The 24,854-nt window shown below is 36.1% G+C and overlaps 2 protein-coding genes and 1 long non-coding RNA gene across 6 annotated transcripts in view; all 3 read left to right on the top strand.

Annotated features, from left to right (window-relative positions):
* The window catches only part of LOC129800497 (methylcytosine dioxygenase TET), a 173,584-nt gene extending 166,454 nt beyond the window's left edge, over positions 1-7,130 (top strand). For 3 of the 4 annotated variants that reach the window (XM_055844919.1, XM_055844918.1, XM_055844921.1), the window contains one exon: positions 669-1,474. In XM_055844919.1, the coding sequence (XP_055700894.1) occupies positions 669-1,385 (717 nt within the window). In that variant the 3' untranslated portion in view covers positions 1,386-1,474. Of the gene's footprint in view, positions 1-668; positions 1,475-4,900 lie in introns of those variants that run through there. The other variant, XM_055844920.1, reaches the window with a different exon arrangement.
* Positions 7,131-11,450: 4,320 nt separating this feature from the next.
* LOC129800500 (origin recognition complex subunit 1) lies at positions 11,451-14,292 on the top strand. The gene is made up of 2 exons (XM_055844928.1): positions 11,451-11,678; positions 11,744-14,292. Exons 1-2 carry the CDS (start codon positions 11,575-11,577, stop codon positions 14,184-14,186), a joined length of 2,547 nt encoding a protein of 848 aa, XP_055700903.1. The 5' UTR covers positions 11,451-11,574; the 3' UTR covers positions 14,187-14,292.
* Positions 14,293-16,708: 2,416 nt separating this feature from the next.
* LOC129800514 (uncharacterized) lies at positions 16,709-17,255 on the top strand. Its single transcript, XR_008751630.1, has 2 exons — positions 16,709-16,917; positions 17,005-17,255. It is a non-coding gene; the product is annotated as an uncharacterized LOC129800514 (long non-coding RNA).
* The last annotated feature ends 7,599 nt before the right edge of the window (positions 17,256-24,854 follow it).

Below are 24,854 nucleotides of genomic sequence, written 5' to 3'. Positions count from 1 at the left end.
AGCAGAGGTGTGCAAGAACCGTTTGAAACCGAAAAACGTCAAATAAATCTTGTTCGTCAATGGTCAAAACGTTACCTGAACAAACTTATTTTGACGTTTATTCGGTTTCAACGGTTCTTGCACACCTCTGATTTAGAGAATACTGACGAGCTGATCACTCGTAGATCTTCTAGGCCGGTCGCAGACAAGGATACCTACCATAAAGTTATTTGCCATTAGATCGGGTCGGGGACAGTTTAAGTCATTTACAGAAAAAGTTTGCTCTTTTTTTTGTGCAGCCCCTGGTTCTTCCACGCCACCCCTTCTGTGATAAAGTCCTTCTGATCGTGACACCGTATTCTTCTGTTTGTGGTGTGTCATTGTTTCATTGTCATTTTCGCGTCTATCCAAATCACAAAAAAATACACGTCACGTTGACATTTTGAGTGTAAGCTGCCCCACGCCAGTGGCCACGCCATCTTGCCGTAGTCAATATATCCTGAATAGATCTTTACGCCATCTGGCGAGGGGAGAAATCACTTAGATCTCCATACCTATTCGAGAGACATCTATGATGTCAATTCAATTACCAACCGTTTAACCGGGAAGAAGCTAGTTCTAACTAACGGTTCTAACAATCTTAAGGATTTTTTTGTTGGTACAACAGGTTCTTAATTTTTCATTTCCAGACTCCCTATCATCATCCCTACAACATGTACCCAAATGCTGCACCAGCTCCACCACCGCCAGCACCTCCATCAGCACCCAATTGGTGCATGTATCCGCCCCAGGCTTCAACTGCCCTCGCGCCTCCGCCTATGATGATGCCACCGAAGGCAGAGATTGTGCCGAAGCCCGAGCCAATTGGGGAAGTAGCAGAAATCAATGACAACCTTGAGTGCTTCCAGGATTCCCAAATGGGCGGAGTGGCGATAGCTCTGGGGCATGGGAGTGTCCTGTTTGAGTGTGCTAAGCACGAGATGCACGCCACAACTGCCCTGAGGCGTCCGAATCGTCTCAATCCCACCAGAATCACGCTAATCTTCTACCAGCATCGCAATCTCAACCGGCCGAAACATGGAACAGAAGAGTGGGAAGAGAAGATGCGAGTGAAGAAACAGAATGCAGCTGAGGAGGCACGAGCGGCAGCTGCAGCTGAAAGTGGCGGTGCCAGTGTGAAACAGGAACCCAGAGATCAGACAAAAGGTGAGCAACAGACAGAGGGAGAAAGTGGGAAGGGAAGAAAAGGTTCCAAGGCCAAAATGGCCATGAGGGCTCCTACTCTGACGACAACTTCCTGGACAACTCAGTTCCCCATGCATCCGTGCGTGGTGACTGGGCCGTACCAGGAGGCTGGAGGAGCAGCTAGTCCAACTGTGGCTGGTGCTGCTGCTGCCACCACTTGATCAATCGAGAACTTTGAGAAGCTCATTGAGGCTTTCTGAGCACGAAGTGACACAATCGATGCCTGAAGTACAAAAACTAAACAAACAAATCAATCTTGTTAACATTACCCTTCGAGACTTTACCCGAAATCTTGCCACGCAGAACTTTCTGCATTCTTCTTCCTTCCTTTTTTTAATAACTTTAACCCTTAATTGCTTTTCTAGGCGGTTTTTGATTGGTAGTAGCGATTTTAGCGCCATTATCGGTTGGTTAAAATACCTCCTGAAAAGTTGGAGAGGAATAAAATACCCTACCATTGTTTCCTGTAACAAAGACCTTCATCCTTTTTTTGTTAGAAGAAAAGATTTTTTGTGGAAAATGAGGTTATATTCGGCCTAACCTCAAAAGCAATAGACAATATCCAAAAATCAAGAACTTACATGGATTTTTAGATTAGATTACAGTGAGGGCGGTTCCTCGCGGAACCGCTGCACCCAGGCCTCCTTTTGGGCAACATATGGATAGTTCTGGTTCCTTATTTTTTGTTAGTTGGTTACTTGAGAGACAAGTCATGCAATTTTCTATTAGAAAAAATCACAATTAAGTAATCATAACCTCAAAAACTTTTTAATATCAAAGTTTGTCCGATGTGGTTAGAAGATAACCTTGAAGACATAACCTGGACAGGATATTTTACAGTTGGTGAATTTGTGAAATTTCTCTTCTGTATTAAAGGAGATTTAATTTACTTCAAAATTAAGTATTTTTAAACTAATTACATCAAGAATCTATATCTATTTTACATCATTGAAAGCACTCCCATAACCACAAATTTTTAAGTCATTTTAGTATTTTATTAATATTCCGAAATAATGTCAAAATTACTGAAAAAAAGCAATTTCGAAATAGTAAAATCTATGAAAGGAAGACTAATTTAAAACTTGAGCCATTAGAAAATTTTTCTCCTAACCACATTTTTTGATTAATTTTATTCGTTTTCACCAAATGAAGCTTTTTTAGGTTAAAAATTAACTTTTAATGGTTAGGATCACTGTGAAATACCTTAAATCCCTTAAATACATCAGGAAAACAAGAAGAAATCAAAATATGGTTTATTTTTACTGCTCGGTCCCAAGGAAAGAGCAGTAATACAATCTAAATCCATCTCTTTTTGAATTTGTCACCGATCTATCTGGAGCTTGATCGGAAATTTTATATTCGGATATGTTTTGGAGATAGCCAGTAGGGAATTCTGTAGCAGTATGACAATGTCATATGACTATTTTTTATATGCTAATTCCGGAAGAACTGATCATCAATATAACTTATATCTGTTACTAAAAGCTTCCTAGAGATCTTTGCAATGGCCATTAGATGCTCACTGGGATTTAATGCTGTCCTGGTCCCAAATTTTACCGGAAAGGTTTTAATATTTCCAATCCGGGTGCATCGGTTTTAACTCTTTCCGGACCACAACATATCTAGCGAGCGAATTTCAGTAAAACTCATTTTATTGTAAGTCTTAGTGGTCAAACATGATACTTTTGTAGAGAAAGAATTTTTTCCCCTTCTGGGAAATTGGAAAACTCATGGGTACTCTCGTCCCCAAAAGAACGCAAAGGATACAAACAACTTCAATTTTCCCAAAGCCAATATTATCGGTTTTGTAAACTATTTATGCGTGTCAAAGGACTCCTGTACGATGTTGATAACTAAAACAAGGTGAATTATTGACCAGTATCTTGTGGGATGTCCAGGAAGTGCTAAAAAAGACACCCAGCTCTTGCTTGTCAGCAGATTCCTCATAATATTTTACACATAACACTTTAAAACACATTTCTTTCAACACGATGTTATTGTAGACACATTAAGCTTTCTCAAAAGCATAAAAGACACTTTCTGGACAATCAGAATTCAGCAAAATCAGAAAGAATAGGAAAAACTTCCCTGAAAACAATTTCCCTCGCTGCCAAATGTTAAAATTATCGGCCATATTGGCAAAAATTTCGCTCCCGCTTGGAATTTCTTACAAGGTTGGTGTCAAAAAGCAAATGACGGGCATTGGCGGGATAACCTTACATTTGACCTCTAGCTTTTTGTGGACGAGAGTACCCATAAAGTTTGAGCAAGTTTTTTGAAAATTTAAGAAAAAAATGTTTTTCGAATTTATGCAATTTGTAATTATTAGTTATCATACTTATTGGCCCCGAGAGGTTTTTCCTTATTCGGGTCTAGAAATATCAAAAAAGTCACAATATCTGCAAGGAAGCAGAAAATCGAAAATTCACGATTTTTGACCAAAAATATCTAAGCTCAGGAGTTAATTGGGATCCTGCAAGAAATATCCTAGATTTGGACATCCTCGTAGTTTGTAATTATCCAGAAGAATCGGATTTTATCGATTCTAGATAGTCTAAAAAAATTGTTGTTTCCATGGGTACCCAGTGTCCCAAAGGAGACGAAAGAGTTAATGCTGTCCTGAAAAGGAATTCTGCAACAGTGTGACAATGTCATATGACAAATTCTCGTGGTAAAATTCTAAACCACGACCACATAAAAGCCCAATGAGCATCTAATAGCCATTGCAAAAAGTTTCATGAAGCTTTTAGTAATTGATATGAGTCGGATTTACAATTATTCCATCCGAATTTACCACATAAAAAAATTTAAATATGTCATATGACATTGTCATACTCTTACAGAATTCCCCTACTGGTCCCAAATTTTACCGGAAAGGTCTTAATATTTCCAATCCGGGTGCATCGGTTTTAATCGGTAATGAACCGATAAAGTACTCGTATTTGATTTATCTTTCTTCAGAAATTTGTTTTCATTGTCCAGAAAGTTTGTTATTGGTCTAGTATAGACATCAAACAGTGAGAGATATCGACTCCTGAGCTTCGGTGACCTCACCATAAATCGATAAGGGGAAGTGAGGCACCTTTGAAATTGCGATTTATCACCTATTTTTAAATAAGATTGAAAATTATCGTGATATAATTTACCCGTACAAACAGATTGAAAACCTAAATTACATTATTATATGGCTCAAAGATGCCCTACTTCCCCTATTTGCACGAAAGGGACATTTCGAATCACAGTACTTTACTTAATTGGGCCCTAATCATGTCAATCTAATTCCTTTTAGGTTAGGTTATTTTTATCATAACCTCACAATCCGAAATGGCCTTTTCTTTGGAATGACCTTACAAGGTCCAATATGAGCGTAAAATGCAATTAAGGGTTAATAGTTCAATAACGATCTCAATATCTCTTCTTAAAACGATAAATCGAGTTAGTGACTATTTTCTAAATATTCTTAAGGTTCTTTTCATTACAAATTAAATCTCCATCATCAAACGATCCTGGAGACTCAATAGGGTCCTAGAACTTTACTGCAAAATTCTCTTCTTTTATTTTTTAATTTGTTGACCAATTTCTAGGAAAACTTTAAAATAAAATTTAAAAAAACAAATAATAATTCTAGTCGAAAAATTGCTCACAAAATCTGCAAGAAAATCTTGATTTCTTTTAGGACCCTCTGCGGATAAAGCCTCCAAAACTCCAGAGATCGCTTGAAAGGTACTGAGAAGACTTTTTTTGTAAAAATATTATTTTTATTAAATATATTTTACTATTCACATTTTAAAATGTATCTTTCGAGATTCTAAGAAAAAAAGGACAAAATGGTAGTTTTTGCTTGTTAGAAAATACTATTCTCCAAATTTTTTTTCTTTAAATTTAAGTAAATATATATTTTAGTAATTTGAAAGTTAGTTGCGTGAGAGGAAATGGAAAGAAAAGCCAAAATTTTATATAATAATTATCAATTTTATTAATGAAGCAAAAAAAATAAAACTATCGAACTTATTGGCCATATTAATCATGTTTTGTGTGTTTTTTTTTTCTTTGTAATAAGGAAAATTATTGAATATTTTTTACGTTTTTTTTGTGTAAACTATTCTTGTATTTTTTTGACTATATATAATTCTCACTTTTGTAATTTAATTATTTGATTCTCGTTTTTTGCGGTATTTATTCGTGTAAAATGTTTTTTTTTTCTAATTTTATTATTTTGAAATACGAAATTATTTAAAGAAAAATCAGTTTTTAAGCAATTTCCCAATGCCATATTTAAATTAAAAAAAAAAAAGAAAAATTAATAAAACAAAAAAGGAATCGATTAGATCAAAACTAAATGAGAAAATACTCGAAATTGAAAAGCCCAAATGTAAAATTAAAAAAAAAATAAATAAAATTTTTAGAGAGTCCTAAAGGGAGATTGCGGGGAAAGCTTTCCTTGCAATTTTTCCTTTTGCTTGTATAGTCAATCAAATTCTAAAATTCCACTTTATAAATAACAGAGAGGATTGTGCGTACTACTTGGACTTTTAAAAAAAATATTGTATAATGTAGAATATAAGATTGGGAGACAGAAAGAAAAATTTAGCGACAGATTTAGAGAGTAGCTTTTAAGAAAAAAAATATTATTGAATGTCATAAATACTGTTTGCGTGGGAAGAAAATTTAAAAAAAAATAAAAGAATAAACGCAAGTTTAAAAAAGAAAAATAGTCATTTCTACCACAATCTTATTGAAATAAAAAAATAGACTGTTAAAATTGGGATGAGAAATTTGAAAAAGAAAAAATTGCGCATGAAAAGTAAAAGGTTCTTGTTCGAAGAAATTAAAATGAAAATTTAAAAAATAAAAAAAGAAACAATTTAAAAAGTGAGAAAAAAAATGCTGAATGAAAGAAAGAATATTTTATGATTGAGAAAAGGAAAAAAAACTTAATAAAAGTATTGAAATAAAACTATTAATATATTTAATAAATTTTAAGATGTAATAAAAAAAACTTCTATCAATGAGAAAAATAGAGATGAAGAAACAAATGAAATACAGTAACAATTTTTATTGATAATTATATTATATTAAAAGGAAAAGTGAAACAAGAGGAGGAAAAGGAAAAAACGTAAAAATGAAATATAGTGCTAGAATTTAATTAATAGAATATATATATTTCTGATGAGAGACAGAGAAAAAAACATAGGATATTTAAAAAAAAAAAAAGAGAAAAGTAATAATGAATGAGAAATAATGTTTGAAGATATTTAAAAGTAATATTATTGAGAAAATAAACAAAAAAAAACATACCAAGAATATAAAAAAAATGAAAAGACATGAAATTTATCCATTCCGAGGGTTTTAATTCATTTTTATTTTTCTTTATAAGAATACTTTTTTTTACCCCGACAGCTCTTCTCTTTATTTTCACGTTGAAAAAAAAATAAGAAAATGACCTTTACCAAACACAAAATAAATAAAAGAAATTATGGCAATCAACAAAAAAAATAAAATAAAATTAAAATTTGAAGAAAAGAAATAGAGAGATTAAGTGCAAGTGATAGAAATTAAATCATATCCTTTTTGAGAACGAAAGCAAATTTAAACTAAATAAATAGAGAAATGAAAAAAAAATCATCATCTTTTTCCATTTCATTCACTTCATTTTCATTCACATTCATCTTATTTGTAAAAAAAAAACAATTTAAAAAAAGACTATCGACTTTGATGGCATTTTTTTAAAAAAAGAAAAAAAAGCGACGGCATCCCAGTGACTAAATATTAAATTTAATAATTTATTAAATTAATCATAAAGTATTATTGTAATGTCTTTTTACCTTTGTAAATACTTTTTTAACTTATTTAATCGACAATTCTTCATTGAGCATTATTTTAGACTCTTCCAAAAAAAAAACAAACTTTTTTTGTCGAAGGAATAGAACTGAAGTAAAAATTCGAAGGAAGAATTATTTAGGAATTAAAAGAAACTGAAGAAAAGAGAAAAAAAATTGAAATGAGAGAAATTAAGTGAAATAGCAATAAAAGAAAAAAAATGAAAGAAAGAAAATCATCATATTTTTATACATCACACACTCTTCATCATCACACACAATTTGTAGTAATTTTAATTATTTTACCATTTTTTCTGTGTAACTATTGAGGATAGAGTTAAGTTGAAAAAGAGAAATGATGAAAAAAACTGTGTAGTTCTCAGTTGGAAAACCGCATTTGCAGACAATTATTTTATAAAAATAAATTTAATATTTGAGAACCTCTTGGTCTTTTTTTCGGTTGAGTCTTCTAAAAAAAAGGTTAGGGACGCTAACCTCAATTTTCTTGGAGATGGCTGTACAAGTACAGAACAACATTAGTCCTCTGAAGAATAAAAATAATGGAAAGCAATAAAATTCAACTGAAATTAGCTAATACTTTTGCTTACTTTTGCTAAGTTTCCGCGACACCAGTGATCGCAGCAGCGATTATTCGAAATCAACGTTAAGGGGAAGTGAGGCACCGAGACACCTTTGAAATTGGGATTTTTCACCTATTTTTAAATAAAATTGAGCCTTATCGTGACATAATTTAGGTGCACAAACAGATTGAGAAGCTAAATTATCATATGATATGGCTCAGTTCCATTTCAACATAGGCAAAAATCCCAATTTCAAAGGTGCCCCACTTTCAAAGGTACCCCACTTTCCCCTATATTTGATGAAGTCTTGAAAGAGATACTAGTGCTTCTACATTGCATTGACTTCCTTTAGAACTTAGAATTCCACGATGGATTATCATAGAAAAGCAGATAAGCCAGATAAGTCCAATTCAGGTAAGTTTCAATCCAATCCAATCCAATTTTCAATTCAATTTATTGATAAAAAGAGATGGCAAAGCATCCCAGCTTTGCAGAATGCTCGAAATCACGAGTTAGACCTCTCCGTGAATTAGTTTTTCGCATGATCTTTTAGTGTTTACTGGTCTGCTAAAGAACAAATTGATTGATAAATTACTAAAGCATTTGAAAATCAAAAATTAGTAAATGATCATTCTAGAACAGGGATGAGCAAAAAAACCGTTTGAAGCCGAATAAAACTTCAAAATAAGTTTCTTCATAGAGATAGAGCGTTTTTACTATTGACGTACAATTTTCATGTGACGTCTGCTTGATTTCAAATGGTTCTTGCTCATCTCTGTTCTAGAATGTTCTGGCATTAGCTTGGACATGAGTCACATGCATATGGACAAACAATAATTGTAAATTATGAGAAAGATAGGGTAAATGTGCTAAATTTCGGCCACATTTTTTGTTTCTCGAATTTCAATGAAGTTTTAGTCTCTGCATACTCTACTGATTATAGTTACAATGCAAAAGAATAATAAAAAAAATGTCACTTCGACGAGTAAGATGATCTGAAAGAGACATTGGAAGAATTCCTGAAGGGCAAGGAACTATGAGAATGAAGGTGGCCGAAATAGGACACCAATGCAATGTCTCCATTTTTATTTATTTTAAAAAGTATTAAAAATTATTTTAGAGAAAATAAAGACGATACACTGTCTACAAGATTCCAAGAAACACTCCTTATAAAAATGTAACAAATAAATTCAATTTATATTAAAAATAATTACATTTCCAACTTGAGACTTTGGAGCTTGCATGCAACCATGCCGAAATTTGACACACTTACCCTAAGTCATTTACGGATATCTAAAGCAGAGGTGTGCAAGAACCGTTAAAACCGAATAAATGTCAAAATAAGTTTGTTCTAGTAGCATTTTGACCATTGACGTACACGTTTCATTTGTTTGGATATTCGGTTTCAACGGTTCTTGCACGCCTCTGATCTAAAGGATTCATTACTGATTTCAAGACCTTTCCAAAATATCTAAATTTAACTCAATCAGTTGAGAAATAGGCCACACCAAGGTAGCAAAAACTTTTTCCTTTAAAAATTCAAGATGGCGATTTTTTAAGGCCATAGCAAGGGGATACTCAAGATCGAAATTTTCTGTCCATATTCCGTTTGTTCCATGGGATTCCAATGTGTTTCTAATGATTCCAAATGTGTGATTCTCTTAATAATTCAATTCGATATTCTGTGATTTTCAAATATTCCATTCTGTAATTCTGCTTATCCCCGATATCTTCCAATTTATCACATTTCAGCTTACTAAATACGATCAAGATAATTTTTGTATGTCGCTATATGGAACAGATTTAGGAAATATCTGGCTAGAAAGCTTTCCACATCAGACCCAAAAATACTCAAAATAGGTTTAGAATTCAATTTTTGAAAGAAAGTTTGTGAAACTCTGAAAACAGCATTTATCAGTCCATTTCTGATCAAAATTTCCCACCATTTTCTTCAAGGAAAAACCTTAATTAAATGCTTGATTTTAAACATGTAAAAAATATTTTTTTATCAGAATTTCCACTCGAATTTTTTGTGGAGTGTTTTCGTCTTTGAAAATAAGTTGATATCATCACAAAAATGACTTGAAAATTAATTTACTGTGAACTTTTAACAGAAAGCTTGTCGAAATCTTCTTAAGAAGGTTAAAAAAAACGGTTAAGTCCGTCCGGCTGTCATCAGCTCTAGAGACCAAACGGTTTGAGATAGTGACTTGGGACCTGAGGGAGACCCTTCCCATAAGTCGACCCAAGAATCGTTAGCGTGCCCCTCATTTTCTCCTCACCCCTCCCCTTCCCCTCCAAAACCGGTAATGAACCGGTTCATAACCGATAAATAATTTTTATACGAAATTCAATTAAATTACTCCTGAGGTGTATTTTGGGAAATATTTTGAGTGATTTATAAGTCGGTTTCAATCGGTTATGAACCGGTTATTTACAGATAAATAATTTTTGTTCGAATATAATTTTTATTACTCTTTAAACTATTTTATGGAATGTGATTTATGAATCGATTCAAATCGGTTGAGTACCTGTAAACGGTAAATGATGCGAAAGTACTTTTGAGGGGTCCCGGTCAAAATCCCAAAAGCCAAAATCTCGAATGGGTCAAAATCCCGAATTCTTAAAAGTGTCATAGCTACTCCCACGATTGCACCCACTCTTTCTGGAGGCAAAGGGAAATCTTCTGTGTCTTGAAAAATTATTCTAAACATTTTCCCCAGTATAATTTCATCCCTTTCAGGATTTTGAACATTCGGGATTTTGGCTTTCGGGATTCTGGCTGCCACCGCTTTTGAGGTATAGCATCTAAGGCCGGCTTCAAACTAGAGGTTTAGCCCAGTTCCCGAATGTCTCAAAATCTTAAATTGCGAGCAATTTTATTGCTTTTTGAAAGCCTAATAGGTCATTTGTCCTTAATAATCCAATCCTAAGTTATTTTTTTTTTCAAAAAATCGCAATTGATAAATATAGAGTAGTTCAGCCATATAGCTAAACCTTAGGACTGAAGCCCGTATAAGTCACGAGTTCGAGCATTTCACAAAGCCTGGGACGCTTTGCCACTCCTTTTATTATTATGAATCACCCCTTGATAAAATGTTCTTCCAACCAACTCGTTCGACTCATTCTAGAACTGCTTATAATTCCAATTTGAGTCAATAAATACGTTTATCAGTAAATAATGTAATTTTTCACTCCAAATAATTTTATTCACAGTTTTCCTTGCTTTTTCTTTGTTCGTTTGATTTTATTGAATTTTCCATTTTTCAATTTAGAGCAGAATCACATTGACAGTAAAATGCTCACCGTCACCGTCAAAGCCCTCACCGTATTTCGTTGATTTACGCATTTTCATTGCAATTCTTACGCAAATTCTCAATTATCGTATTACCTTGTCTCATACTCGGTGGCACTAGGTGAAAATAATATAAGAAAATTGAATAAATAAAGCGAAAATGCGATAAACGGTGAGCAAAACAAAAAACTGTAGGATTTTTTGCTACAGTTTTTCGTACAATTTTATTGCTCACCGTTTATCGCATTTTCGCTTTATATATTCAATTTTCTTATACTATTTTCACCTAGGGCCACCGAGTATGAGACAAGGTAATATCGTAATGGAAAATTTGCGTAAGAATTGCAATGAAAATGCGTAAATTAACGAAATACGGTGAGGGCTTTGACGGTGACGGTGAGCATTTTACTGTCAATGTGATTCTGCCCTTATGCTGAAACCGTTGGATTTAAATTTGAATTTCCGATATATCGGATTTATCGATATAATCGAGAAATTGTGGAACTTCTCTGGAGGGGAAAATCGTGGAATTAAAACAAATTGGCGGCAAAACTTGTGAACTTGACATATAAATGAACAATAAAATTATTCAGCTCAGCAAAAAGTGCTTTTAATTGCTTCCCACCTGGAAATTCTTGTGTGAAAACTGCGTTAAATGATGAGTAAGGATTACGGCAATCCAAAATATGTGGATTGGGGCCACAAATTGGCTGGAATAGACGTGCCAGAGCTTCGAAACCGAGAGGTCACATTTTATAGGTTAGTTTTGGGATTTTTGGTTTTCCGGATGATTTCTTTATTTATTTATTTTTTTTTAATTGTAGCAAAGCAGACTGTGGAGGGATTCATCTAGTCCCTGGATCTTGTGTGGTTGTGGCAAATTTTAAGAGAATCAACGGCGGAAGAGGAGACATTGCCAAGATTCTGCACCTGTTCCAGGTCAGTGACAAATTTTATAAGCAGGATAGGGCTAGGGCTATTGTACAGTGGTACTCGTGGTTGGATGGTGTCCCAGCCAGAAGTCTTACTGATGATGTTAGAATAGAAGATCCCGATAGGGAGATTGTTCTGGATAGTAGACCTTATGATAGCGATATATCTCTGGGCACGATTTCCGGAAAGTGCAACATTGTTAACGTTCCGGAAGACATGTCTCTGTCATCTTTGATGGCAACTTGTCCTGAATACCATGATAAAGATGTTCCCACTCGAATCTGCCGGTACAAATTGGTGCGAAAGGCAGGAAAGCATTATGTACTGCTGCCAGTGTTGGATGAATCCTGGGCAGGAGATGATGTCACCAAGATGGAGATGGAGATGCCTTTGGGCAGAACTCAAGCAATTACTCCTCAAACTGACCGGAGAAAATCTATCAAGAATAGGACAGTGTCTCCGATAAAAATCATTGGCAGGAATGTTATTCGGATGTCCGGAAGGAAGCCCAGAGAGAGTTTCTCGGGCAGTGAGTCGAGCAATGCTGAGAATGAGTCCCCGAACAAACGAAGAAGCTCTGATGATGATGTTTCAATGACGCCTAGAAAGAAGACTTTCCGGAACACTTCCAGTGCCCGGAGGAATCTCAATGACAGCCTCAATCAATCCGGTGACTCTGATCAGCTCAATTACTCAATTGTCAATGCCAATGAGGAGCTGAAGCTGAAGCTCAGGGTATCTATGAATCAGAAGAAAGCTTCCAATACTCCAAGTTCTCCCAGGAAGCGTTCTCCGAAAGATGAGCTTCAGACCTCGCCCAGGAAGACCCGGAAGAACTCGGTGGTGCCCAATACCCCAACTACTTCTGCCAGGAGGAGTATTTTGAGGACGCCAGCGTCTAAAATCGCTGCGGATGCCAAAACTCCGAGAAGGAGCATCACCCTGTCAAATGTCGTTGAGGAGATCCCATCCAGACCAGCCAGGCTCTGCACCAGGCGCCAGACCATAGGATTTTACCATGATGTCACGGATGAATCACCAGAAGTGCCTAAAACCCCGCGTAGCTCCCGTCAGGTCAAGAAACCAACCACCCCAAAATCCGCTTCCAAAGCAACTTCCGGAAGTACAACTCCCAGCCAGAGGATGAAGATGCTCCGGGAGGGAGTCATTACACCGTCTGTTGGCAGTCGCGAAGGCAAATTGAAGAGCAGAAAATCTCTGTTGGAACAGGCCAGGGATCAGCTGCATGTCTCAGCTGTTCCCAAGAGCCTTCCGTGCCGGGAAAATGAGTTCCGGGACATCTATCAGTTCCTCGAGGGAAGAATTAAGGACAAATGTGGAGGATGCATGTACATCTCAGGTGTTCCGGGGACCGGGAAAACTGCCACTGTGACGGAAGTCATCCGATCTCTGCAACTGAAATTGCCCAAGTTCCGGCACATTGAGATCAATGGGATGCGCTTAACTGAACCCAGACAAGCCTACGTACACATATACAGGCAGCTCCAGGGCAAAACCGTCCCTTGGGAGCAGGCGCACACCTTCCTGGAGCGACGCTTCCGGAATGGAAGTGGCCAGAAGGAGGTCACAGTTCTCGTAGTGGACGAGCTAGATATGCTCTGCAACAGGCGTCAGGATGTAGTGTACAATCTCCTGGACTGGCCATCCAGTAAGGAGGCTAATCTTGTAGTCGTGACCATAGCTAATACAATGGACCTCCCCGAGAGGCTTCTCAAGGGCAAAGTCACCTCCAGACTCGGTCTAACTCGCTTGACCTTCAAACCTTATTCCTTCCGGCAACTCCAAGAGATCGTGACATCCCGTCTCGTAGGATTTGACGCCTTCAACGCTGATGCTCTCCAGTTAGTGGCCAGGAAAGTAGCTGCAGTCTCCGGGGATGCCAGGAGAGCTCTGGACATCTGCCGACGGGCAGTGGAAATAGCAGAAAACGGGGCAAAAGCAGGACTTCCGGAAACAGTCTCCATGGGCCACGTTGAGCAAGCCCTGGGAGAAATGATGTCCAATCCCAAGGTTCAGGCCATTAAGGCTTGTTCCCGCATGGAACAGATATTCCTGCAAGCTGTCATTGCAGAGAGTCTGAGGACAGGAGTCGAAGAAACAACCTTCATGGGAGTCTATGCACAATTCGAAACCATCTGCTCCATTTCCGGACTCATTGCAGCTACTGTGAGCAGGAGCCTGGAAATCTGCGTGAGATTAGGCGCCTACCGTCTACTGATTGGCCAAGACAGCAGAACGGATCTCTACCAGAAGATCCTTCTCAATGTCAGTCCTGATGACGTCCACTACGCTCTTCAGGAAAAAGCCCAGTAGAAGGCTTTTTTTTAAATGGTTTTATTAAATTCACAATGTTTGATTTTTGTGTTTGAAACTTGAATTAATTTTTCACTTTTTTACTGAATAAATATTTTATGAAAAATTTCAAATAAAGTTTTTAAACAAAATAAATGAAAATAAAAAGGGGTAGCAATCACTCAAAAGATCGCCCAAAATAGTTGAGGAGTAATACAATTGATTTTCCAATAAAAATTACTTATCGGTTATGAATCGGTTCATTACCGGTTCATAACCGATTGGAGCCGATGCAGTCTTGTCAGAAATTCCAAGACCTTTCCAACAAATCAAAAAATGACACCATTAGCCTGAAAAATAGACTCTCAAGAGCCTTTTTAACCTTTGACTTTGAAAAATCGTTATTGGAAATGATTCAACGGTATTTTCGTATAAGGACAAAATGTCATCCAAAATTAAATATTTCAATAATAATACCCTACGCAAGATATTGTGAGGATGCGTCGACTTCGAGGCAGACCTAGGACAAGGTGGCTGAATCAAATTCAGAATCTTACCTTGGAGTATCTTGAGATCGAATTTGAACTTCTTCAATAACTCTTTCGTCTCCTTTGGGACACTGGGTACCCATGGAAAAAAGAATTTTTTTAGACTATCCTAGAATTGATAAAAATCCGATTCTTCTGGATAAGTACAAACTATAAGGATGTCCAAATCTAGGATATTTTTTGCAGGATCCCAATTAACTTCTGAGCTAAGATATTTTTGGTCAAAAATCGTAAATTTTCGATTTTCTGCATCCTTGCAGATATCCCGACTTTTTTGATATTTCTAGACCAGAATAAGGAAAAACCTCTCGGGGTCAATAAGTATGATAACTAACAATTACAGATTGCATAAATTCGAAAAATATTTTTTTCTTAAATTTTCAAAAAACTTGTTCAAACTTTATGGGTACTCTCGTCCACAAAAATCTAAAGGTCAAATGTAAGGTTATCCCTCCAATGCCCTCCATTTGCTTTTTGACACCAACCTTGTAAGAAAATTCCAAGCGGGAGCGAAATTTTTGCCAATATGGCCGATAATTTTGATATTTGGCAGCGAGGGAGATTGCCTTCAGGGAAGTTTTTCTATTCTTCCAGATTTTGGTGAATTCTGATTGTCCAGGAAGTGTTTTTTTGGCTCTTGAGAAAGCCTAATGTGTCTGCAATAACACTGTGTTGAGAGAAATGTGTTTTTGTGTAAAATATTTTGAGGAATCTGTTAGCCAGAAGGAGCTGGGTGTCCTTTTTAGCACTTCCTGGACATCACACGAGATACTGGTCAATAATTCTTCTTGTTTTAGTGATCAACATTGTAAAGGAGTCATTTGACACGCAAAAATAATTCACAAAATTGATATTATTGGCTTTTGGAAAATTGAAGTTTGTCTCCTTTTCGTTCTTTTGGGCACGAGAGTACCCATGAGTTTTCCAATTTCCCAGATGCGGAGAAAATTCTTTCTCTACAAAAGTATCATATTTGACCACTAAGATTTAAATAAAGTGAGTTTTACTGAAATTCGTTCGCTGGATATGTTGTGGTTCTGAAAGAGTTAAGTGGCGGAGAATCGACAAGCATGGGATGCTAAATTGGATGTCTTGAGCCCGGGACCCCAGTAAGGATAAGTGGTTGAAAATGATGATGATGATGATGATAATTATACCTGTTCCAAAAAACAATCAGATCATCTATATCTATGACAGAATTGGAAGGTGCCCATGTAACACAAGCCTTACTAAGTGACATGAAAACTTTATAAGGACGGCGTCACTACTTATTTACTGACCTGTTGAAGTCTGACTAGGAGAATTTAAGTAACTAATACGTCAGGTTACGATATTTATTGTTACTACCTAAAATTTACTTCATTACGACGTGATAAAAATAGGCAAATTACATGTGGTAATCAAGAGGTCATAAATACGTAAATGAATGACCTACGCCATTTTGTGATTGAATATATTACTTAAGCATGACGCAATTTTGACGTCGTTATTAGCACCGCTTATTCCAATTTTCAATCGTGATTCTGGAAAATTATGTGAAAGTGTTCCAAATTTAAGTATATAGAGAAAGTTTGTGGCAATAAGCGAACTCTTTGCACGAACTTTTCCTATGTACTGTATTGTTTAATGAATTTTCCTAATATATGAGCGTGATAACAAGTGTAGTCGGAATTACGTAATAATCAGGTAGTGCTATCTTGCAGTATTTACCTTAGTATTACCTAATCTCTACCTAAATATGACGTAATTTCCACGTCGTTATTACCAACGCTCATTGCATTTTTCAATCATGATTCTGGAAAATTATGTGAAAGTGTGCCAAATTTAAGTATACAGAGAAAGTTTCTAGCAATAAGCAAATAATCTAACTGGATTTTTCTCCGAAATTTTTCACAATTTTTCCTACTTTTAAAAATCATGGAAAAATCATTACGTAAGCCCGTGGTCTCAGTTACCAAATCTCGACGTCGGTATTTTTGACAGCTCAAGTGTGACAGCCTTCAAATTGGGAACCCATCAACAAAATCGTCAGCATTCATAACCTCAAAAGTGCGACTAGTCGTGTTACCCGGGAGTGGAACTCGAAATCACGAGCCGGCCGTACAAATATGCCGAGCTACTACACAAATGTTGCAAGAAAAGTAGGAGTCGATGGAATTTGAGGAGACGATGGAGGTAGTAGAGAAGGTGGAAATCAATGAGAGGTTCGCGATCCCTCTGCAGCAGAAATGTTCAGATAATGTGTTTTTTGAAAAATAAAGACATTTGTTTATCACAGATTTTTATTCTAGGCTTGCAAAGGAACTCCATTTTGCAACAAATAATAAGCACACCGCTGAGGATTCCTCCGTAGCAGCAACTATAAAATTTGGGACCTCCAGAAAGTGTCTAATGAAAACTCTAAAATCACAATGAGACGAAGAAAGCTGAGGATATCTAACGTCGGCAGACTTTGTAAACGTTCAAGTTTGAGAAGAAAAATGTGACAAATCAAAAAAGGCTATTGTAAGGAAAGTCAATAAAATTTTTTAACCATTTTAAATTGAACTTATGGTTTTGAAAGAGCAGGGAATAGAAGCGACGAAAAAATTGAGGAGAACGATGAATTAAAGAAGTTGTCCCAAAAATATTTTATAAGCTTCGAAAAACGGGTTATGGCTGTGTCTAGCAAGAAGCAAAACTTTTGTATAAAATAGAGTTAATTCTTTCGTCAGTTAAATCAGCATTTGTCGTAACTTCCTTTTGACAACTTTCCAGGAGACGAAATTTTCAGTTCAGAATTATTTTTCTTAAAATTGAGCCCCGAATGTGATACTTTTGAGTCAAAATAATAATAGTGGCACTAATAAACTGTTAGTTAACTCGAGAAAATCTTTATAAAATGATTTAAAAGCTGAGATATTGGGATATATGTTCAATGAAACACAATAAGATTTTGTCGTAACTTCCATCGTTTATAAAGCCGTAACTTCCAATGTATGGAGATCTTGGAAGTTACGACAATTTTCAAAAATGCATTATATCAAATTCAATGACTCTAGTGATAATAAGCACCATTATTTGACTAAATTAATCAATTAAACTCTTATCCCTGTCCCTAAAAGCTTAAATTTAATAAATTTTATTGAATAAATTTTGCGCGCCGTGTCGCTTTTTTGTTTTGAATTAATGACAGATGGGCAGGGATTTTTTCTTACTTTTTTCTCGTAAATATTGAATTAAAATTAGTTAATGTTGCATTATTCTCACTGTCTTTGAATATTTGGAAGAGTTTGTGAACGCTTTAATGAGAAATTTTACATTTTTGCAAATTACAAGCCACGCAAACGAGCAAAAGAAATGGAAGTTACGACAAATTCTGATAAATTTTTATTAATTAAGGGCACTTACGATAATTTTTGTTTAAAATAATTTTTAATGGGCTTATAAAAGTTTCTTTTTCTCAAATGCGATTAATAAACAAAATTACGCCGATTCTAAATATGTATATATCCCGAAATCGCAAAAATGAAGTTACGACAAATGCTGATTTAACTGACGCTTTGTATCTGTACGATCGGGAGACAAATTAATTATAAAAACCCATATGGAATGACGTGATGGAGTTTTTAAATTTTCTCGATGATTAACAGCTGTCATTTAGATTTTGGAGAACCAGATACTGGCTATACATATGATCCCTAACTAACTACACAGAAGTAAATGATTTTTTTAAATTTAAAATATTGAAATAAAATGTAAGATACTCCGAATATCTCCAATGGCGATTATACAGGTGATCCTCAAACCGTTTTTTAATTCTTTCTCCTAGAGCAAAATACGTCTGTGTTTATAACTACATGGTACAACACATGCATTTATTATTATTCACATGAATCTTGTACCTTAACTTAGTTACAAATTTAAAAATACTTTAATAATTTATTTATATTATTAAAATATTGATTATTCCAAATATAAGAATATTTCGTGGCTTTCTATTAAATACATATAAATCCTCATTCATTTAATAAAAATAACACAACTAAATTATTTTATTTAATGCAATTGTCGTACGATATTCGTAGGATTTGTCTGATTTCCTTTTTTTATAGGGTGTCCACCATTGACTTTACCACACAATTTTGCAAGTCAAAAATAATTTTTATATTTAGCAATAATTGCAAGGTTTTAACCATTATTTTTATGCTTACATGATATTAAAAGCATGTAAGATTTGTTTGGAGGCGTTTCAGAATTTTCCTAAAAAAATATTTTTTTTAATAGGCAAAATATGATAATTAAAACGATTTATTATAGAATGGGGTGTGACTATATGAATTTTCAATAAAAACTCTAACGGTAACCAGTCTCTGCATTTTCACTAACATATAAAGAATCTATGAAATTTTGCGATATTCTATTGGCATATTGGGACTTTGAAAACATTTTCTCCATATCTGAGGTAATTATTTGTAGTGCCACCACTTTGGGTACATCAGCGCCACACAGTATTATTATTCGAAATAAAAATTTCCCAATTTCCCCTCAGAAGAAGAGCCAACTTCACTTCATAACACGGGAAGGAGGTCAGATTCCAGGTCGGCATTACTTATTTACGACCACAGTTGTCATTACGTAATTACGTCGTAATTAAGTAATTACGAGGTGGAGGCGCTTGCACGTTTTTAGTAATCTGACCAGATTTTGACCAGTATCTGACTAGGTCAACAAGTAATGTCGACCACATTATTAAGTCATGCTGGCCTGTTTTGGTTACATGGGTGTTATGCTAGGCTAGAACATCACAACGTTGTACGATCACCCCCGTCAAATCATTTATAGCATTGAAATGAAACCGTTTTCGAAACTTCGACGTCAAATATCTCAAAATTTATGGATACTTAAGCATTTCGATAAAATTTTGGTATATTAAGTGTACCTGAAGCCTAAACCTTTCCAGTGATAGGTTGCTATTCCCTCTCGATATTACCTTACCAAGGAGTTCCGCTTTCAAAAAAAAATTCTCTGGACCGAAAAAAACCTGCGAATTCACTCAAGTGACACAGAAAAATTGTACACCTACTGGAGAGGTCTTTGGGATAAGTAACGGAAACGCCGAGATGTATACAGAACATTTTCAGTGCCAATTTTCAGCCTATCTTCAGCGCCAAAGGTTCACAAGAAATGTATATCAAATTTACTGCGTGAAAAAATCTGCATATGGTTAGGAGAATTTCAAAAAGTATTTTATGAATGAGCTCCCAATAATAGGCAATTCATATCAAATTCTTTCAATCCGTTTTCACTTAACCCGGAACTCCTTGTAGTCGAAAAACAAATTAATCGCCTACATTTTACTGACGCATTACTGATTGAAAGCGTTGTAGTCGTTTTGGGAATTACAAGACCCTCCTAGTAAATCCAAATTTGCCCAATCAATTGAAAAAGAAGTGTGGGAAAGATGTTCAGCCCGCTCTCAACCCCGGAAGTCCTGTCGATTAACAAATACTAGAGAATTTTGAAGACCGATCTCAGGAAGAAGTCTCAGTCAGCTGAAGACTTGCTGTATTTCACGAGAAAATGGAAGAAGATCGTTCGCGACCGTTGAGGCCAAATTTTCAAGTCCCTAGTGAAGGGAATTCAGAAGAAGGTGCAAGAAGCTTGTTCAGTGAATTTCTCAAATTTGAATTTGTCAAGTAAAATAGAATTGCAAATATTCATAGATTCTATGTTCATTATTGCAACTGCAATAATGGACATAGAATAGGGGAAAAAACTCAAAAGAAGCCCCGTCAAATAATATCTGCAGATATCTTTAAGATTTCTGTAGAGAAAATCTACACCTCTACAGAATATCTGCAGATAAATTCTGTAGATATTCTTACGAATTTTATTTGGGCTTGGGACAAAATTCGTCAGAATATTTCGGCAGATTTTCTGACGAATCTCTGACGAATTTCTGTAGATATTCTGTAGAATTTTTCTACATTCCAGACTTTCCAGACAAGATGTGTCAGAAGAGATGGAAAAATTTTTCACTGAAGTTTGCAAAATTCTATAGAGTTATTCTTAGTGATATCACGGTGTTTATATAAAATAAAGAATTCTGCGACGCCGTGTTACAAGTAGAGAAAAGTGAAGTGAAAACTTTAAACAGAGTGTCGACCAAAATTTCGTGTTTTTGTATCATTCTATTGGCGATTTTTAAGAAATTAGTATTTTTGCTCGCAGTTTTTTTACTTATCTAAAATGTGTACTCGGTAATGCTTGTTAAGCAGAGCATACAATTTTCTTTATACTTCTACAGTTTCTTCATAAATCAACAATATTTTTGTGAAGTAATGGAGGTTATGCAGATTTTCTAGGGAGAAATTCTGCCGAGAATCTGCAGATTTTCTCTGAATGTACTAGAATATACCGTTAAAATTCAAAAAAACCTCCGAGTAAAATCGGCAGGTAGAGCAATGATTTGACGTCATTCCTTAAGCTCAGAAGTAGACGCGTGAGAAGAGTGAAGAGTTAAATCAGTGAGAAATAGATAAAAAATACAAAAGAAGCAAGTAATTTATAGAGAGAAATTAGACGAAATGTAGGAGATTAAATTTTTATAGGAATCCAGAAGAAAGAGAGGAAAGGGAAGGAATTAGGTGTACGTAAAGTTCAAGGTCTTAAAGGAGACTGTAAGTGTCTGATGTAGCCACAGTTATTTGAACTTTGTTTTATATTAGAAAATGTTATATTTTATTCCATCAAGACATTGCCTCTTGCTCCTACTGAACTAATCGATTTATAATAAAACTACACCTGAAAAGCCTGAAAACCAAACCCCAATTACTCTCAAACGCCGTGGAATTCTCAAATAAATTAAAGCCCAAAAAACTCCCGAAGAAGTACCAAAATTTAAATCAAAGACTCTGCCACTGAAAATTATATTAAAAAAATCTCACTTTTCCACGCACAAAGCTATTGGATTATTAAAAACCAAAACTTATTAAAATAATCCCAATGAAAATATCTTTACCAAAGATCAAAATATATTTATTTATTTATTTATTTATTTATTCATTCTCCAAAAAAAATATCTACAATGTACAGTATTGCGTCCACCGCCGTCTTAGCGTTGGTGACCAACCTCCAGAGGCAAACGGTGGAAATCCTCTTTCATAGGTTGTATAAGCTGAAAATTTATGGAACTCTCATGATAAAAACCCCATCATTAAAAATGACTGAAGTTTTTTTTTTTTTTTTTTTTTTTTTTTTTTAACAATTTCGTTTTGAACTGTACATTGAGGACAGTGGAGGGGAGTTTAGAGACCCAGACGAGGTTCGAAAAGAACACGTTTTGTCTGGGTCTTTATGAAGGATTAAAATCATTAAAATTGAAATTAATTAATTACATTTAAATTTAAATTAAATAAAATAAAATAAAAGTAACTTAATAGGAAAACAAAAAAAACACCATAAACAAGGGGAGCCATGCAAAAATTCGGAGAGGGAACCGAGTGAGACCCGCGCGCAGTAGTGGAACTTATGAGTTAGAATGGGAGCAAAGTCAAAGCAACTGCCCAAGAGGGAACAGGACCCTGACCACCAGCCACCCCATCAAGGGTGTACCCCGCAGCGGAGAATCCCCAAAAATCGCAAGCCAGCCACTTCACAATTTGCTTAATAATTGGGGAAAAGAGACCGGCAAGTTCGGAAGAGAAAAACCCCATAGCTTAGGGCCGCAACTCTGGGAGGATGGGTTAATAAAAATATTGTTACCAGCCAGGATTCTCCGCCCCGTTCAAACATAACTTAATTTTGAGTTTTTCTAACGGACACCCCCGGTCGGGAGGCAACCAAGACAGTGGCCCTGTAGCTCTCGCAGGCAGAAGCATCGACAGGGAGACAATCGAGAGAGTGGCCCCGTAACCTCAACAGGCAGAAGCCTGGTACTCCAATGCAACACAATCTCTGTAATATCCCTTGACATCCCGCACGAAAGTAGGCTTCCATACAGAGTTTCGGATAGAATGTGGCAGCTCATTGAACAGATTCGGACCAGAGTATACAAAAGAACGTTTAAATCTTTCGGTCTTGGGTCTTGGGAACTCTGCTACTAACCCTGTGCGAGATCTCTTCAGTCTACGAGACTGAAAATAACCACTGCGAGTGAAAAAGGACTTAAGCACGCAAATTTTAAAAATATATCTTACGGGGAAAATATTCCACTGAATGAACATATCCCACACAGAGTCACGCCTCCGCCGCCCAGTAAGCGCCCGAATGGCATAACGCTGACATACCTCAAGAGGAACCATCGTATTGCGGAAAACTCCCCCCCAAGCAACCACACCATAACGCAGTCTTGAGTCGATGCAACTTAGATAAAAATTTCTTAATAGATCCGATGGACAGCATTTTCTTAAACGCCGGGAGCATTGTATGAGGGGTATAAGAGAGTTTTTAAGACGTTCCAACTGAGGCTTCCAATTCAACTGATCATCAACAATAATGCCCAGATACTTAGTTTCCCTGACAAAAGGAACATGAATACATCGATGGTTACACTCACAGCATCCCGGCACATGGGAAATGAGAGGCCTACTTAAATCAGTCTTCCGATTTGGCATGAAATGAATTGCCATACTCTTGTTGCTCAAGATCATTCGGTGAGCATCCAGCCAAAGTCTAAGCACCTGCATATCCCGATACATATTGGAAAAATTCTCCTCGTGAGATTTACCTCTATATATAATAACTACATCATCAGCATATGCTATGGGATGTCCTTTCAAATTCAAATTAAAAATGTCATTAATGTATAAAAGAAATAGTAAGGGACCTAAGACAGTTCCCTGTGGAACACCATGTCTTATCGTAAGGGAGTCGCTAACATGAATGCCCAGCTTAACCCGCTGTTCCCTCTCAGAAAGGTATGATTGTATCAGACTGTAAGATTGTCCCCTGAATCCAACGTCCCACAACTTGTTTAAAAGAATCTCGTGATTTACACAATCAAATGCCTTAGTCAGGTCAATAAAGATGGCCGATATGCAATTTCCAGAGTTGACTCCCTCAATAATATCACCAAAAACATGCGCAATGGCATCCTCCGACCCTCTACCCCGGACAAAACCGAACTGTCTGCAGCTGATAATAGAAGTTTTCTGTAAGAAGTTATACATACGTCTATGCAAAAGCTTCTCAAAAATCTTAGCAAAGACAGATACAAGAGAAATTGGTCTATAATTATCCGCACTTGTCCTATCCCCCTTTTTATGAATGGGAGTAACGACTGCAATTTTTAAGCATGAGGGGAATACCCCCGTTGATAAACATTGGTTGAAGATTAAGACCAAAATGTCAACAATATGGAATGAAATGTTCTTAATACATATGGAAGAGATACTATCGTATCCAGTACTACTTTTATTCTTTAATTCGTTGATTACTTTGATAATCTCAATACCATTGGTTGGAAAGAAGTAGCAGCTATTTGTGTTTAACGTATTTCTCTGGGGAAAGGGCACCGAAATGTCCTGTGTAAGGGTAGATGGAATATTTATAAAGTGATTGTTTAAAAATTGAGCGATTTCTGCAGGAGTTTCGGATCTCCCACCCTCCCAACAGATCTCATTAATACCCATGCGAGACTTACGATTTCTCCCCAAGAGTTCATTGATTGTGTTCCACTGCTTTCTACCGTCCCCAAGTGCTGAATGAAACTTATCCGCGTAATATCGATTCTTTTCATCAGTAATGCGCATCGTGATCTCCTTTCGAAGACGCCTAAGGCGCTCCTGCAGGTGTGAATCACTTGGAAAACGTTTGGAAAGTCTAGCTAAAGAATTTCTGCGACCAATTTCTCTACACAGTGAATGGGATATCCACGGTTTTAGGCGCTTTACCGATTTCTTGGGACGCTGAGTGATAGATGCTGCATTAACATGGCAGCCCAAGGTGGTTAAAAATGACTGAAACATATTAGAAGCATTCACAGAATTATAAACCCCACTCCAGGTCTCCAGCAGAAGTACGACTCGCAATTTCTGATAATCTATTCTGTTGGTAGGTGGAACAGTTGGTGATGGTGCTCTTCTGACAGGGTTGAGACCCGCGACATCCAAGCGCAACATGCAATGATCAGTGATAGAAAGATCATGCGTAGAACAAG

This window comes from Phlebotomus papatasi, chromosome 2 (genome assembly GCF_024763615.1).
Source record: "Phlebotomus papatasi isolate M1 chromosome 2, Ppap_2.1, whole genome shotgun sequence".
NCBI classification, from domain to species: Eukaryota; Metazoa; Arthropoda; class Insecta; order Diptera; family Psychodidae; genus Phlebotomus; species Phlebotomus papatasi.
Note: the sequence above shows the minus strand (reverse complement) of the source record. Positions and strands in the feature narration are given on the sequence as shown.